This window comes from Hemitrygon akajei, chromosome 5, assembly GCF_048418815.1.
Source record: "Hemitrygon akajei chromosome 5, sHemAka1.3, whole genome shotgun sequence".
In the NCBI taxonomy this organism is placed as follows: Eukaryota; Metazoa; Chordata; class Chondrichthyes; order Myliobatiformes; family Dasyatidae; genus Hemitrygon; species Hemitrygon akajei.
In genome coordinates this window covers 8,215,944-8,234,855 of record NC_133128.1, presented here as the reverse complement: position 1 = coordinate 8,234,855, position 18,912 = coordinate 8,215,944, and the positions used below count along the sequence as shown (strand labels likewise).

General features: G+C 43.7%; 1 protein-coding gene across 2 annotated transcripts in view; it reads left to right on the top strand.

Annotated features, from left to right (window-relative positions):
• The window catches only part of cxadr (CXADR Ig-like cell adhesion molecule), a 100,207-nt gene that overhangs the window by 73,726 nt on the left and 7,569 nt on the right, over positions 1-18,912 (top strand). Inside the window, exon 7 of one of the 2 annotated variants that reach the window (XM_073044799.1) lies at positions 784-973. In XM_073044799.1, coding sequence (XP_072900900.1) covers positions 784-973 — 190 coding nt within the window. Of the gene's footprint in view, positions 1-783; positions 7,029-18,912 lie in introns of those variants that run through there. The other variant, XM_073044798.1, reaches the window with a different exon arrangement.

Genomic DNA, 18,912 nt, shown 5'->3' with positions numbered 1-18,912 from the left:
AGTGGGTGTGGAGAGGATGTTTCCTATGGTGAGGGAATCTATGACTAAAGGACACAGCCTCAGAATAGAAGGACGTTAATTTAGAATGGAGATGAGGATGAATTACAGGCAGTTATGGAGGCCGAGTCACTGGGCATATTTAAGACAGAGGTTGATGTATTCTTGATTAGTCAGGACATGAAGGGATACAGGGAGAAAGCAAGAGATTGGGGCCGAGAGGAAAATGGATCGACCGTGATGAAATTGTGAAGCAGACTCAATGGGATAAATGGCCTCATTCTGCTCCTATATCTTATGGTCTTATGGAAGTCCATAAGTCAAAGCCTGTTGGCTAAATCCTGGATATTGAAGGCCTGTCCGAGAAGTGGAGGACAGTCCATATGTGTTGATGGCTGGGAGTGAGGAAAGGGCCTTGTTTTGTTGCTTTCTCTGTTCTGTATGGTTGTGCTGAGGAATCAGGGTGTGTTACGCTGAGAAATGTGAGTGTGATACACTGGTGCTGGAATGTGTAGCGCCACTGGCAAGCTGCCCCCAGGACATCCTTGGGTGTGTTGGTTGTTAATGCAGATGACATACTTCGCTGTATGTTTCAATGAATAAATTTGAATTTGAATCAGAATCTGAAGTAATTCCAAAAGTGTATCTCCCAGGCAACTCCTAACCAACTATTCTTCGGAAGTTTATGGTCAGCTCTGTGAAGTGTGTCTTTTGAAGTGCTAAGCTCATGCAGAAATGATGAGTGTTTAAGATTCTCTGATAGCATTTCATTTTCTGTTTTAACAGGGAAGATGTTCCTCCCCCAAAGAGCCGGGTTTCCACAGCCCACAGTTACACAATGGACTCCCAGCGTTCGTCTCTGGGCTCAATGTCTCCCTCCAACATGGCGCCTTACAAGTCCCACTACGACCGACTGGCCACAGATGAGCTCGAGCGCGCCTCAGCTCTGAGCCCACCCTTGACTCCATCGTACAAGGTAGCCGCTCCGAGTCTGAACCGAATGGGGGCTGTCCCAGTTATGATTCCAGCACAGCACCGTGATGGTTCCATTGTGTAGCAACTGACACCCCGTTTTCCCACCCACTAAACCCCAAACCCTCCCCACACCTGACCCAAAATAAATCCAGTATCACTAGTTGCCTTTTTCCAGACTGTATGGATTGCAAAGGAAGTTTCTAATTACGAATTCTGCTGTTTGACTAGACCGAGACGCAAATATTCTACAAGTCCACGTGATCAGAAAGAGTCTGGTTTAAATCTTAATTCTGTTTAAATGGACAAGAGCTTTCTGTAGTTTTTTTTATTGTAAAAAGATTGCCTTCTTCCTGAACTAGTCGGGTGTACAATCCCAAATCTGAATGCCCTTCTGTGGGTCTGTCATGAAAAGCTTGGGATTCGACATAGGGGAGAGGGGAGTAAACTCCTGGAAATCCTAAACATTACCATGTTACAATGCACTTAGCTCAGTCTCGAGCAAGATCTAGTTCATTGACAGAGTCATAGGGTACTGCAGCACAGTATCAGGTTCTTTGGCCCATCTAATATAATGCTAATATAACCTTCTTCCTCATGCCATCTACCTGCATCTGGACCACATCACTCCAAACCCTCCCTCCATGTACCCATCCAAGCTCCTCTTAAATGTTGCAATTGAACCTCCATCTGCCACTTCCACTGGCAGCTCATTCTACACTCACATCATGCTCTGAAGAAGTTGCTTCTCAGATACTCCTTATAAATATTTCACCTTTCACCCCAACCTTTAACCTCTAGTTCTAGTCATACACAACCTGAAGGGACAACAGCTGCAAGTATTCACCCTCTCATCATTTTGTCTACCTCTATAACAGGGGTTCCCAATCTTTTTTTTATGCCGTGGACCCCTACTGTTACCTGACTGGCCCATGGACCCCAGGTTGGGAACTCCTGCTCTATAAGATCTCCCCTCATTCTCCCATGCTCCAGGGAACCCTTTCATCCTCTCCCTGTAAGGCAGGTACTCAAGACCCAACAACACTCTTCCAAATTTTTTCTCCACTCATTCAATTTTATTGACGTCTTTCCCGTAGTTGTGCACACAATACTCCACATTCTGCCTCACCAAGTTCTTGCACAACTTCAACATAACATCCCAACTCCTGTGCACATTGCCCTGATTTCAGAAGACCAATGTACTAAAAGCTCTCATTGTGACTCTATCTACTTGTGAAGCCATTTTCAGGGAATTATGGGTCTGCATTTTCTGGATACAGAAATGTTGGATCTGTGTGGTCCTCTTTGTTCTACAGCACTTCTCAGAGACCCACCATTCACTGTGTAATTCCTATCCTTACTTGTCCTCCTGAAGTGCAACTCCTCACACTTGTCTGCATCTGTTATTTTTAGCCCATGTTCCCAGCTGATCAAGATCACGTTTTGATAGTCTTCCTTGTCTGTGTGCTCTGGCCCACTACGTCCACAACAGCAGTAGCTCAAGCTCCCTGGAATTTTGCCCTGAGCTGGCAGTCAGGCAATCACAAGGGGTAAATGTTGCTCAATATGTGGTTCATCTACCACTATGCCTTCAGTACGTAGAGTCATAGAAAAGTGTAGTGCAGAACTAGGCCCTTCAGCCCATCTAGTCTGTACCTTAATCATACATCCCAAATTATACATCCTTTATTATACCACATAATAAGCTCCCAGAATAATCAAATGTTACCTTTATGCTGTGCATAGGTGTACAGCGATTGTTTTTATTGAATCAAAGAGATGGCACTAAAGACCATTCTTTGACACCATGCTAGCTCCTAGCTAGTTCCATTCTTCCACTCTTTTCTCACTATAGTACAGATTATTCTCTCTCAAGCATGTATCCATTTTTTATTTTAAAGGCTGTGGTTTTCCCACAAGCAGTGAATCACAACTGCTGGACGAAAAAAAAATCCTCATGTGCCCTTGGTCAAAATTTAAAACCTTTTCCACTCCTCCCTGAAATGTCCACCAATGGGAACAGTTTCCCTCTCTTCCACATCTTGGTCAGTCTTTTGTGCTTCCATCAAATCCCATTTTCTCAAGGGTGAACCTTGCAGTTTAAATCCTTCATTCCTGGAGATGTTCCAACACATGTCTCCCAGCACCTCTCTGCAGCCTGAATATCCTCCCAAACATGCATTGACAGGAATTGGTTCCATTGCGTCAGGCTTTGGAGGCCTATTGCTGTTCATTGTGGCCCGGCATCCACTATGCCCGTCATTGCCCGTCTTCTGATATCACTGTGGTGTTGTACCTTTGCCCCAGTTAGAAAATGAAGTATTTTGTGATTTTTAGATATATTTGACTTTGCATTGTTGCATCTATTCTGGAAGTTTATTTTTGTATTATTATATTTCAACATTTCATCATTCAACGTGCAAAGAAAGCTGCTCAAAGACAAGGCAGTGTCATCCACCCACTCAAGATTTTCACAACCAAAGATTCAGTGCAGGAATAGCAGACGCAAAGTTCTCCTCATTTGCAGTTCCGTATCGTACAGAGCTACAGGACTCCCAAATTTAGACCTGGGCTTCTGCAGTCTAGGGCAAAGGAAAGTGAAACACAAAAATGTTGATTCTTTGGGATAATCTCCCAGCGCAGGGCACCTACTGTCTTTACCTGGAGTGGACCACCTGTGACTTCATCAGTGTGGTCAATACTCAGAAACACCCAACCATCCTCAAAAATGAGCTCTAATGACAATAAGTATTTGGGACAGGGGAGGACAAACATCTGAAATCTGACAGGTTGCAACTCTTGTTCAATCTTCCATTGAAACAAAGTTTTTATTCGCTCTTATACGAACTCATCAACCCTGGTCTTCCCTGTAAGATTGTGTGCTTCCTTTGAGGGGAATTTGGAAGTACAAAGTGTAGAACAACAGCAAACAATTCTTTAGCCCAGCCTCATTAGAGATCTCAAGCACAGTTTGGTAATTTATCGTGGATTAAGATTATTATGTAAATTTTTGTTGTAAGTTTTAATGTTAAAGTCGGTTGTAGAAAACTGACTTGTTGGATTTTTATGCTCATTTTGTTTAACATGGTACTTAAAAGCAGTATCCATTTTGAAGGATCTGATACTGGAGAGTGTAGCTGAGCAGATTTTCAATGCTCTACATATTGCTTGTGTGTATACTTAGCTAATTTATGATTAGTACTTGAATAATGTGCGGATCCCAGGACTGACCCTTTCTTAGCCATTGTGCAAGTGGGCTTGGATCCAAAGTTCTTTGCATTTTCTCTTCTGTTTTTGATGTGTTTCTTATTTCTATTTTAATGCAATACAGTGTGACATTAATTTGAACACTACAATACGTTGTATATCACCAACAAGGAGGCCAATCCCACCCTGAACTCTTGACATTCTCCTTCGCAATGGGAGTGCTGGGTTTGGAATCGTCTTCACGTGTGCATGGGCTAACGGAAGGCGGGGGGAGTTGGGTGGGTAGTGGTGGTCAATATTGGCGAGTATAAAGCTGGGTACGAGGCCTGATTGCTGCCTGATTGGCTTCTGTAGGAGGGACCTCTCGTCATATCTGTGCAGTTCAATGCCCTGGTTCAGTGGGAAGAGTGAATTCAGATCTAGGTATTGGTCCATATCACCAAAGGACACAGAGTAGCCAGAGTGTTAGCCATTAGGACAGTGAGCCACGCCTTTCATTTTGGTCTTGAGTTGGTGAAGTGGGTGGGTGGTTAATGTGTGGAAGAAAGTGGATCTCTGCCTGGAGGGACTTTGCTTCTTATCCTCACATAAACAGAATATAGATAAACAGAAATGTGGTATGGAGGTTCTCATTTACTGGCAGTTCTGACTGAGTGTGTGGAGACGCTGCCTTTTACTGTCACATATGGTCCGAGGTCACACTCTGCAGATGTTTATTAGGGAACTTGTCTGCCAAGTTGTCACTAGGCCCCATAGTTGTGACATGGATCTTGATTTAAGCCAAATTCTCCCAATCTGCACTCAGAGCAAAAATCCTTCCTTTGGAGAAACTGTTTATTTCAGACTCTTGCTCAAGATGCAAACATTTCTGTGTGTGAGAGAGAGAGAGACGGCAAGAAAGAGGGAGTGTGTGTGTGATACAAAGAGGGAGAATGTGTGTGTGAAAGAGAGAGGGAGGGTGTGTGTGTGAGGGAGGGAGTGTACAAGCGAGAAGGGGAGTGTGAGAGAGTGGGAGTGAGCATGAAAGAGGGTGTGAGTTTGAAAATAAGAGAGAGAGCCCACTGACATGAGGGAGTGCACAATTAGCTCGGTTGTGTGAACAGAATCGGGAATAAAATGAATATAAATTTGAAATACTCAGTAAACCAGACAACAAAATGCAAGGTTACCATTTCACATGTGGAACTGATCTTCACCCTGCAGCATTAACTCTGTCCCCCATCGACAAGTGCTGCCTGACCATCTGAGTATTTACAGTATCTTTTTGTTGACAGATTTCTAACATGTTAAAGGCCAAGCCATGCCTCTGATTTTCCAGTGAGACTTTACAGTGCTGTAGTGTTTAAGCAAAGGGGTGGGGGGGGGGGGGGGGGGAAGCAGGAACAAGTAATTGGCAAGGCATGATGGTCCAAGATGGAAGGTGAGGGACAATATTGGGGCAATAGAAGAAGTGGCGTCTAGGTCCAGTGGAGGAAGAGGCTGATGTGATTGGGTGTAGGATGCTAGAAAAATACTTAGGGTCAAGGTGAGGCTCTGCTCATTTCACACTCACATTAATTTAGGAATAGGGACTCTGGAGCTATTGCCCTTGGAGGAGAAGATAAAGGAGCCAGGTCTAAGAACTCTAAGTTGTGGACCTTTAGGAGAAGCAGCAAGCCCTCAAGGAGAAGGGCCAGTGATCAGAGGTCATCAGTTTGGATGTGAAGGGAATTGGTGTACTTCATGCAAAGGTGGTCACATTCTGTAAACGGCTATCCAGGCAGTGGGCTGAAATCAGAAGAACTAGTCAAGGGGCCTGCTCAAAGGGCTTCTAAAGATTTTAAGGATTCCGAGATGGAATTCTGTTTCCCAGTTTTGGTTAGCGGCCTGGACAAATAACGAATTTCCAACTAATTCCCATTCCTCAGAAAGCCTGTCTGTCAAGGCAGTTTGTGTTGGATATGTAAGCACTGATGAGGCATGGCTGTTGCCTGCTCTGATAAACAGAGCCCTTGCTCATATGTAGTATAGACTGCGTGGGCCATGAAGATGTCAGTGTCACAACTGGCTGCACACAAAGAGTTTCACACAGCTGCAACACTGGCTCATACTCAGGGTGCTAACCTCAGTGTGCAAGCCTACTGAATGCCTTCTTCACCATTTTGCGTGGCCACTTTCAGGGAGGGTTCAGCTTGCTACTTTAGTGCTCCCAGCACTACAGTACAGAACAGGCCCTTTGGCCCATCTAATCTGTGCTGAACTATTATTCTACCTAGTCCCACGACCCGCGACTGGCCCATAGCTCTCCATACACCTCTCACTCATGAATCTATCCAAATTTCTCTTAAATCTAACGTGCTTCCGCCACTTCCACTGGCAACTTATTCCACACTCTCACCATCCTCTGAGTGAAGAAGATTCCCTTACGTTCCCTGCACATTTCACCTTTCACCCTTAATCCTTGAGCTTGAAGTGGGAAAGGTTGCATTGCTCTGAGTAGTGAATACTCTGTTAGAAAGTTTGAATGGATACTGAGCAAATTTAAAGGAATTGTAATTTAGCTGGTTCAAAGACTTATCTGTGGTTACCAAGGAATGATGTTTAGTGTCCCTGAAAAAGACAGCGGGCAAGAATGGGCTCAATTATGCAGGAAACCAGGTTTTTAAAAGCGCAGAACCTTCATTAAACTGACCCTAGGCCAAGATGTAAGCTTCCGATTGGATTCTTGAGCTGTTAACCCAAAATGTCTGCACTGATCTCGATATAACCTCTGTTGTACTTTGTGCTGGTGTGTATTTTATTTAGTTAATCAATGCTCAATCCTGTCAATGGTTGAATGTAAAATCTGAATAAAGGTTTTGAGAATATCTAGATATCCTGGCTACCTGGCATTTTGTAAGGGTGAAAGGTGACGACTTGCGTCAGTTCATTTTGTTTTGAGAATGGGATATTGAACAGAGAACATAAGACCATAAGATATAGGAGCAGAATTAGGCCATTTAGAAAATTGAATCTGCTCCACTGATCAAATTTTCCACTAAGCCCCAATCTCCTGCCATCAGCCATATCCCTTCATGCCTTGACCAATTAAGAATCTATCAACTTCTGCCTTGACTGTACTTAACAACTTGGCCTCCACAGCCGCCTGTGGCAAAGAATTCCACGGGTTCACCACTCTCTGGCTAAAGAAATTCCTCCTCATCTCCATTCTAAAAGGGTGCCCTTCTATTTTGAGACTGTGTCCTCTGGTCTTAGACTCTCTCATCATAGGAAACTTCCTCTCCATATCCACTGTATCAAGGTCTTTCACCATTCGATAGGTTTCAATGAGGTCACACCACATTCATCTGAATTCAAGTGAATACAGACCCAGAGCTACTCAAATGTTCTTCAAATGATAAACCATTCAATCCTGGAATCATTTTCGCCAGTCTCCTTTGAACCAACCCATATTCCTCTTGAAATGAATACTAACATCACACTTGCCTTCCTCACCATAGACTCAAACTGCAAATTAAACTTTTAAGGAATCCTACACAAGGACTTCCAAGTCCCTTTGCACCTCAGATTTCTGTATTTTCTCTCCATTTAGAAAATCGTCTACCCTTTCATTTCTTCTACCAAAGTGCATGACCATACACTTCCCAACACTATCTACCATTTCTTTGCCCATTCTCCTAATGTCTAAGTCCTTCTGTAGTCTCTCTATTTCCTCAAAGCTACCTGCCCCTCCACCTATATTCATATCGTCTGCAAACTTCACAACAAAACCATCAATTCCATCATGCAAATCATTGACATATAATTTAAAAAGAATCGGTCCTAACACAGACCCCTGTGGAACACCACTAGTCACGAGCAGCCAACCAGAAAAGGCTCCCTTTATTCCGACTCTTTCAGCCATGCTTTATCCATGCTAGAATCCTTCCTGTAATATCATGGGCTCATAGCTAACAGCCTCATGTGGCACCTTGTCAAAGGCCTTCTGAAAATCCCAGTATACAACATCAACTGATTCTCCTATGTCTATCCTGCTTGTTATTTCTTCAAAGATTTCCAACAGGTTTGTCAGGCAAGATTTTACCTTGAGGAAACCATGCTGACTACAGCTTATTTTATCATGTGCCTCCAAGTAACCTGAGACCTCATCCTTAATAATGAACTCCCAACATCTTCCCAAGCACCAAGGTCAGGCTAATTGGCCTATAGTTTCCTATCTTCTGCCTCTGTCCCTTCCTGACATTTGCAATTTTCCAGTCCTCCAGAACTATTCCAGAATCTAGTGATCCTTGAAAGATCATTACAATCTCCTCAGCCAGCTCCTTTGGAGCCCTGTTGTGTACACCATCTGGTCCAGTGGACTTATCTACCTTCAGACTTTTCAGTTTTCCAAGAACCTTCTCTCTAGTAATGGTAACTTCATGCACTATGTGACCCCTGACACATGGAACTTTCACAATAATGCTAGTGTTTTCCACAGTGAAGACTGATGCAAAATACTTATTCACTTCTCTGCCTTTTCTTGTCCTCGTTACTACCTCTCCAGCATTGTTTTCCAGTGGTCTGCTATCCACTCTCACCTCACTTTTACACTTCATGTATCTGAAGAAACTTTTGGTATGTTCTTTAATATTATTAGCTGTCTTACTTTTGTTTTCCATCTTTACCTTCTTAATAACATTTTAGTTGCCTTCTGTTGGTTTTTAAAAGCTTCCCAATCCTCTAACTTCCCATTAACTTTTGCTCTATTACATTCTCTCTCTTTGGCTTTCATGCTAGTTTTGACATCTCATGTTAACCTCAGTGTCATCTTGTCTTTAGAATAATTCTTCCTCTTTGGGATGTATGTATCCTGTGCCTTCCAAATTCTCTCCAGAAATTCCAGCCATTGCCACTCTGCTGTCATCCCTGCCAGTGTTCTTTTCCAATCACTTCTGGCCAGCTCCTCTCTCATGACTCTGTGATTCCCTTTACTCCACTGTAATACTGACACACCTGATTTTAGCTTCTCCTCAAACTTCAGGGTGAAATTTGATCATATTATGATTACATTCCCTGAGGGTTCTTTTACCTTAAGCTCTCTAATCAATGCTGGTTCATTGCACAACACCCAATGCAGAATAGCTGATCCCCCAGTGGGCTCAGCTACAAGCTGTGCTCTAAAAAGCCACCTTGTAGGCATTCTAGAAATTTTCCCTCCTGGAATGTAGCACCAACCTGATTTTCCAAATCTACTTGCATATTGAGGCACCCATGACTATTATAACATTGCCCTTTCGGCATGCATTTACCCTCTCCCGTTTGAATTTGTAGACCACAACATTACTACTGTTTGGGGTCTGTATACAACTCCCATCAGAGTCTATTTGCCCTTGCAGTTCCTTAGCTCTATCCACAATGAATCAACACCTTCCAACCCTATGTCACCTCTTTCTCATGATTTGATTTCATTTTTTACCAACAGAGCAACACTGCCCCCTCTGCCTTCCTGCCTGTCCTTTCGATACACTGTGTATCCTTGGACATTAAGCTCCCAGCTATAATTGTATTTCAGACATGATTCAGTGCTTCCTACATCATACCCGCCAATCTGGAACTGTGCTACAAATTCATCTACCTTATTCCATATACTTCGTACATTCAGATACAACACCTTCAATCCTGTATTCACCCTTTTTGATTTTGTTTGCTTTTCATGTTGCAATTCATCCTGTTGACCGTAATTTCACACCATCAACAGCCTCCGTTCACAACATATTGCCTCTGTTTGTAAACCAGCTACCTCATCTTCAACACCATCATCTGTTTTTCCTGTAAAACGTCTTGCATTGAAATATACACAGCTGAGGACATGAGTCGCATCATGCTCGACCTTTTGATTTCTAACTTTGTCTGAGGTCCTACCAACATTTACCTCCTCAACCTCTCCACTAACTCACTGGCTCAACCTGTCCTCATAAGACATGCTCTCTAATCCAGATAAATCTCCTCTGCACCCTCTCTAAAGCATCCACATTCTTCCTATAAAGAAACAACCATATAACAACTACAGTACAGAAACAGGCCATTTTGGCCCTTCTAGTCCGTGCTGAATGCTTACTCTCACCTAGTCCCACCTACCTGCACTCAGCCCATAACCCTCCATTCCTTTCCTGTCCATACACCTATCCAATTTTTTTTTAAATGACAAAATCGAGCCTGCCTCTACCACTTCTACCAGAAGCTCGTTCCACACAGCTACCACTCTCTGAGTAAAGAAGTTCCCCCTCGTGTTACCCCTAAACTTTTGCTCCTTAACTCTCAACTCATGTCCTCTTGTTTGAATCTCCCCTACTCTCAATAGAAAAAGCCTATCCACGTCAAATCTATCTATCCCCCTCATAATTTTAAATACCTCTATCAAGTCCCCCCTCAACCTTTAACGCTCCAAAGAATAAAGACCTAACTTGTTCAACCTTTCTCTGTAACTTAGGTGCTGAAACCCTGGAAACATTCTAGTAAATCTCCTCTGTACTCTCTCTATTTTGTTGACATCTTTCCTATAATTCAGTGACCAGAACTGTACACAATACTCCAAATTTGGCCTCACCAATGCCTTGTGCAATTTTAACATTACATCCCAACTCCTATACTCAATGCTCTGATTTATAAAGGCCAACATACCAAAAGCTTTCTTCACCACCCTATCCACATGAGATTCCACCTGCAGCGAACTATGCACCATTATTCCTAGATCACTCTGTTCTACTGCATTCCTCAATGCCCTACCATTTACCATGCATGTCCTATTTTGATTAGTCTCACCAAAATGTAGCACCTCACACTTATCAGCATTAAACTCCATCTGCCATCGTTCAGCCCACTCTTCTAACTGGCCTAAATCTCTCTGCAAGCTTTGAAAACCTACTTCATTATCCACAACGCCACCTATCTTAGTATCATCTGCATACTTACTAATCCAATTTACCACCCCAGCATCCAGATCATTAATGTACAGTATATGACAAACAACATTGGACCCAGTACAGATCCCTGAGGCACACCACTAGTCACCAGCCTCCAATGTGACAAACAGTTATCCACCACTACTCTCTGGCATCTCCCATCCAGCCACTGTTGAATCCATTTTACTACTTCAATATTAATACCTAAAGATTGAACCTTCCTAACTAAACTTCCATGTGGAACCTTGTCAAAGGCCTTACTGAAGTCCATATAGACAACATCCACTGCTTTACCCTCGTCAATTTTCCTAGTAACCTCTTCAAAAAATTCAGTAAGATTTGTCAAACATGACCTTCCAAAACCAGAGGTGAACACAATACCTAAGCGTGGTCTAACCAGAGTTTTGTAGAGCTACAACATAACCTCGCATCTTGAACTTTTCCCCCACTTGCCCCAGTTTCTTCCCACGTCCCAAAGACATGCGGACCTGTAGGTTAATTGGTAGCGGTAAATTGCCCCTTGCTGATATGATTTGAGGCAAAGCTGTACAGTTTCAATGCACATGTGACAAATAAAGCTAATCTATCTATCAATGAACAGAACATCATGGGATCTCAGTGCTGGACTGGGGGTTTTCTCCCACCCTGAATGGAATTGATGCCAGATGAAAAGTTGTTTTTGTCAATGAAGCTACTGGACCACACAGCCCTGTAACAGGTCCCACCAGCACAACAAGCCTGTGCTGACCATTTATTTACTGAGGTACAGCATGAAACAGGCCCTTCCAGCCCTCCCAGCTGTGCCACCAGCAACCCACCCATTTACCCCTAACCCAATCACAGGACAATTTACAATGACCAATTGACCTACTAACTGGTACGTCTTTGGACTGTGTAATTGGACAACCCGGAGGAAACCCACATGCACATGGGAAGGAATACACAGATTTGCGTACAGAGGATGCCGGAATTCAACTCCAAACTTCAACGCACCGAGATATAATAGCATTATGCTAATTGCTACCTACATTACCATGGCACCCCACAGCCACGTGACCAATTAAGCTGTTAGCTGGGTGCTACGGTTAGGGTGAAATTGGAGATTTCTGGGTAGCATGGCTGAAAGGGACTTAAGGGTCTATTCTGCACTGTATCTCTAAATAAGTAAGCCGTGAATCTCTGGATTCTGGGAGGAAACCAGGGCACCTGGAGGAAACACACGTGGTTATGGGGAAAATATACATACTCCTTACAGATGGTGGCAAGAATCGAACCTGGATAGGTGATTGCTACTGCTGTAGAGATATTGCACTAACTGCTACAATACTGTGCCACCCGATGAAGACAAACCAGAATTTCCAAAAACCAGATAATGTTAAAGGTCATCTGTAAATACACAAGATGTACATTTTGCTTTGTCAGTGAGTTTAATGCCAGCCGGGCTGTAATCAGCAGCGAGCCCTGGACCATGTGTGACCCTACTGTAATGAAACAGATGATCTTTGAGAGATTTTGCAATAGTCGGCAGCAGTAACTTCCTCCTCCAGCCAACGAGCAATTGTTCGTCAAATAATCAATGCATTGTTCATTCACTGTTCTCTTTTGCATCTCTATTACACAATTTTCTGCTGAGTTACTTCCCTTTCTTTGGCACTGAAAGGTCTTCTGAGGGATTGCTTCGCTCTAGGTTCAAAGTTCAAAGTACAATTATTATCAAAGTATACAATCCTGAGATTTGGCTTCCCCCCACAGGCAGCCACAAAACAAAGAAACACCATGGACAACTTTGAACTGCACAGACGGCCAGCTTCCACGTGTCAGTTGTTCAATGCATCCATCGAGCATAAGAAAACGGAGCATTTTTTAAAGTGGAACTGGCGTTGCACTGGGGCAGTTCCACTCTAAACCTTGGAAGTCTGGGTCGAGTAGTACAAGTCGTTGTCAAAACTGGGGTCTCCCTTGGATGAACATGATTAATTCTGTGCCTGACCATGTCCTTCGCTCTCCGTGGAGCGTTGCTGATCCGCCTCCTTGGCCGTTGGGTCTCCCTGTTGATCTCATCTGCCCAGTCCGCAGGAGCTGACTTTGCATGCTAGGAAAGGCATGTCCCTACCTCACTGGGATATGAGGTCCACCCTGCTGCCCTCATCTGGTTTAGCTTGTCTGTCAAAGCGGTGCACCAGGGTGTGGCCACTGTTGCGTGGAAACAGCTGCTCGGAGCCATGGGTGAGAGTTAAATGTTGGGTGGGGACCAAAGGTGAATGAGCTGCCCCAGAATGGGCAGGACATAATGGACACCACTTCAGCAGGGGCGCTACCTCTCTGCTCGGGCACTCCATACACCCCAGCTTCCACATGCAGGGGCTGGAGCGTCCCAAGGTTCAATAGCGGGCAGCCACTCGCCTTGGTACACGTCCACTCTCTATCACAAGTGAAATTAAAAGATCTCAAATATTAGCTTTATTTGTCACATAAGCAAAAAACCATTTATAAAAAATCAGCAAGAATTTTGCTGGGACAGCCATCAAATGTCGCCACACTTCCAGCGCCAACATAGCATGCCCACAACTCACTAATCCTAATCATACGTTTCATGAATGTGGGAGGAAGCCTACGTGGTCACAGGGAGAGCGTATAAACTCCTTACAGGCAGCGACAGGAATTGAACCCCAATCTTACAGCCATGTGCTAACTGCCGCCCCAATGCACCATGTTTGGCAGAGTGCAGGCTACGAGATAGAACACAGAACAGTATATCACAATGGTGGCTCACAATGCTGGTTTTATTTTGGTTTCAGCCTTTTGCTCCCAAGTAGCACATAGACCGTCGATGACCTCCTATCTCCATCGTCCTCTGAAGCCGACAGCACGGTCGGAGTTCATCGATGTTTCTGTAATCCATTGTATCTATTGTACCGAGGATTGCTCTATACGGCTTCACCAGAGCCCTGTTGGCTGGTCTTACCCATTTCCACCTTTCAAAACGGGGACTTAGGGTTAGAATTTGAGAGACCCCGCCCCCCCAACATTGTACCGTCCTTTTAATGTACACTGAGATCAATCTAACCCTTCCCTCCCACATAGCCTTCCATTTTTCTTCCATCCGTGTGCCTTTCTAAGAATCTCCTAAATGTCCCTAATGTACCTGCCTCAACCACCTCTCCTGCCAGGGTGTTCCACACACCCACCACTCTCTGTGTAAACACCCACCTCTGACATCCCCTTATATTTTGCTCCAATCACCTTAAAATTACGCACCCTTGTATTAGCCATTCGGAACCTGAGAAAAAGTCTCTGATTGCCCACTCGATCTATACCTCTTATTATTTTGTACACCTTTATTGTCACCTCTCATTGTCCTTCTGATCAAAGGGAAAAGCCGTAGCTCATTCAACCCTTTGTCATAAACAAGCTCTCTAATCCAGGCAACATCCTGGTAAGTCTCCTCTGCACCCTCTCTAAAGCCTCCATATCCTTCCTATAATGAGATGACCAGAACTGAACACAAGTGTGCTCTAACCAGAGTTTTAGAGAGCTACAACATTACCTCAAGACTCTTGAACTCAATCCCCTGACTAATGGAGGCCCAAACTCCTGACTTGCAGGGCATTGTTGAAGGCTCTATGGATGTGATCCCGAGGATGCTTTGGCCTTCCACTCTGCGAAGAATTCTGTACTTTTGTACTTGTACTCTGCTTTAAAGTTTGACCTTCCAAAGAGGATCACTTCACACATAATCCTTATTATGCAATGTAATAATTAGCCCTTAATTAGAATAGCACACCTAGCAGGCAGTGACTATTGACAACATCGGCCTGGGTCGATCCTGAATGTTGCGTCCCAGCTGTCTACTTGACAGGGAAGCAAGGGCAATACGATATGGAGAGCAACATGTTGCCAATGTAGCAACCTTGCCCTCTCCACGCAGCTGATGGATCCAACGGAATGACGGGGACCGATGTAGTTTGGCACCAGTGCCATCACAGGAGTTGCCAGTCATTGTTGAACTCAATGTAGGACTGCCTTAGGGACTCCCGCTCTGGACTTTTCTTCAAGGTTTACTCCCAAAGTCTTCCACACAGGGCAGCAGAGGATTTGTGTCAGAGTTTTCCTTCTCCTAGATGAGCTGCCAACTACAGCTGACAAGCCCCATCTGCCTGATGTGACTGGTTTAAAGGTGCCAGTAACCCACTTTAGCCCCTTCTTAGGTCAGTAGAAATGGTTCTGCCAGGTTTGGTAGCTAAACGACACAAAAAGGCCAGGAGCTGGACTTGGTTGTCAGAAGCTATTTGAGGTGCACGCCATTGAGAACATTTAATATATAGTGGGAGCTTATTCCACTACTCCCCCCACCCCTGGTTTTGACAACCTTAAGGAACCACTATGTTGTACAACAACTGTGAAGCTAACCGCATTATGATTCACAATTGAAAGCATTCTGTGTGGATGCATTACAGCTTGGTACAGCCTGTGACCACAAGAAACTGCAGAGAATTGTCTATTGGACTCTGTCCACATTTTCCACTGTCTCAGTAAAGCAACCAGCATAATCAAAGACCCCACATTCTCTCTTCTCTCTCCTCCCGTTGAGGAGAAGATAAAAATGCCCCAAGGAATGCCAGGCTCAAAGACTGCTTCTATTCTGCTGTTTTAGGACTTTTGAATGCTCCCTTAGTAAGATTCAGGATTGTTTGATGTCATGTCCAGTACACAAATGTAAAGGAGAGTGAGATAATTGTTACTCTGGATCCAGTGCAGCACAAAATAACACAATAAATGTAAATAGATAATAATCAGAATCGGGTTTAATATCTCCAGCATGCGTCATGAAATTTGTTAACTTTGCAGTAGCAGTAGAATGCAATAGTTGATAGCAGAGAGAAAAATCTCCAATATATCTACTTCTAGCAGCACCCTTGGCATGGTATTCCACGAGCCCACCACCCTATGTGTAAAAAATAAGCTACCTTTGATATCCAATGTTTCAGGACCTAATGAAGGGTCTCGGCTTGAAACGTCAACTCTTTATTCCTCTCCATATATATGCCTGACCCACTCAGTTCCTCCAGTATGTTGTGTATGTTACTTTGGAGTTCCAGCAAATACAGAAGCTCCTGTGTTTACCTCTGATCGTAAGCCATAAGAGCAGAATCAGGCCATTCAGCCCATTGAGTCTGCTCCATCATGGCTAATTTATTATCCCTCTCAAATCATACTCCTTCCTTCTCCCCGGTAGACCATCAGACATAGGAGTAGAATTAGGCCATTTGGTCCATGGTGTCTTCTCCTCCTATCCACACCTATACTTTCCTCCAGTCACTGTAAAATTTTGCCCTCTCATGTTAGCTACAAAGGGGACTTGATAAGAAGGGAGAGGGGGTGAATGAATGGGTGAGGGCAGGATTAGTGTAGAAATGGTTGCTAGATTTTCAGTGAGCCCGTCTGTGCCACTCTCCAGCCATCTTGAACTACTCCAGATGACTGGAGAGTGGCAAATGTCATTCCTTTGCTCAGAGATAACGTTGGGAATTATAGGCCAGTGAATTTTATGTTATTTATGGGTAATCTCTGCCTATGTGTGGTTTAATCTCAAGAGCTGGGGACTTTTTAAAGATCACATGTCTAACTCCTATTAATGTAAAGTCAAGCAGGTTTAACAAGTAATACACACAAGCTGTTGGGGGAACTCAGAGGTCAGGCAGCATCTATGGAAATGAATAAAGAAAACAGGTTTTAATAAAAAGTGCTTTGTTCCAGAGTGATCCTGGCAGGTACACAAGAGGAACTTTCTCAGTAAGTTTTGTTCATTCTAACCTGCACTTTTGTCCCTACACAATCAGGCCCCTGTCAGTGGGGATAATTTCACCTGCCCCATCACTGAACTGTTCCCACAACAATGGACTCTCTATGGAGGACTCTTCACCTCATACTCTCAATATTATTCATTTATTTGTTTGTTTGTTTATCTTTTACATTTTTTTATTTGCACAGTTTGTTGTCTTTTGCACATTGTTTGTTTTTGGGTGCAGTCTTTCATTAACTATAGTTCTTGGAATTATGCCCACAGGAAAGTGAATGTCGGGGTTGTATATGGTGGTGTAGACGTACTCTGATAATAAATTTACTTTGAAATTTGAACTCCTATGCAGATTCCAGATCAGGCAATGCTTCCGTTGCTAGGAGACTAGCTCACGATCTAGAACAATATATGCCCCACCCAGCATTCTAACCACTTACTATTGTTTACATTTCTTTTGAAAATGCCAAATAATTATCCTTTTTACATCCGTGTCAGCATTGAGTTAATTGGAAATGGAATTAAAGTTTGTTTATTATCGTCACAAGTATGCTCTTGTGAGGAGTTTTGGATCCCTCATCTAAGAAATGATGTGCTAACATTGAAGACAGTCATGAGAATGATCCCAGGAATGAAAGGGTAAATGTATGAGGAGCACTTGATGGCTCTGTGCCTGGAGTCACTGGAGTTTAGAAGAATGAGGGGGTCAGTTGAAACCTACCGAATATTGAAAGACCCAGATAGAGCGGATATGGAAAGGATGCATCCTGTAGTGGGACACTCTCGGATCCGAGGGCACAACCTCAGAGTAGAGGGACATCCATTTAGAATGGGGGAATTTAATTAGCCAGAGATTGTTAGGTCCTTAACTAGTAAAGGGGGTTAAAGGTTACGGAGATAAAGTGGGTGAATGGGATTGAAAGAAAAATCAGCCATGTTCGAATAACCAAGCAGTTAGATGGGCCAAATGGCCTAATTCTGCTCCTATGTTCAATAGTACCTTTGGCCTGCCATGTGAGGGCCAGGAGTCAATGCTGAGGTGACTGAGTGCCTCCTCATAACCTTCCTGCAAAGTGTCTGCAGAAATCTCCACTGGGAATTTGATGTGAAGTGGAGTATTTGCTGCCCTCTAGTGTGCATATTGGTCAATGCGTTGATCTCAGCAATGCAGAGCAAGAACCATCTTCTCAATTTCACTCTGCTTAACGTGCATCTCATATGTCAATAACTGAATAACAGGATAGAGAAATTACACATTGTCAGGTAGTATGCAATATATGGTTACTATTGTTCCAACTGTGTGTGTGCGTGGGAGCAGGGGGGAGATAGATAAAGAGAGAGAGAGAGAAACACACACACACAGATAAGGGAGAGTTGACGGCGAGAGTCGAGAGACAGAGAGCGGGGGAGAGCAGGAGGAAAAGGGAGAAGAGATATAGAGATAGGGGTGAGAGGAAGAGATCAAGAGAGACAGAGTGAGAGAGAGATGAGAGACAGAAACAGGTAGAGAGAGGTAGGATAAAAATTCTGTGTGTGTGTTGGGGGGCTAGAGAGAAAGACAGAGAGAGGGAACAAGAGATGGGGAGAGAGTAGAGCATCAGAAAGAGGGAGACAAAGGGAGGAAGAAATAGGAGAGTCAGAGATATGAGGAGAAAGAGCTAGAAAGAGTAGAGGAGCAGACTTGATAGGTTGAATGGCGTAATTCTTCTTTTTCATAAGACATAGGAGCAGAATTCGACCATTTAGCCTATCAAGTCTGTTCCGCCATTTCTTCATGGCTGATCCATTTCCCTCTCAGCCACAATTTCCTCCTTAATGAAGAACCTATCAACCTCTGCCTTAAATATACTTAACGACTTGGCCTCCACAGCTGCCTGCAGCAATGAACTCCACTGATTCACCACTCTCTGGTAAAATAAATTCCTCCTAATCTCAGTTCTAAATGGATGTCCCTCTGTTCTGAGTCTGTGTCCTCTGATTTTAAACTCCCCAGCAGAGAAAACATCCTCTCCACAT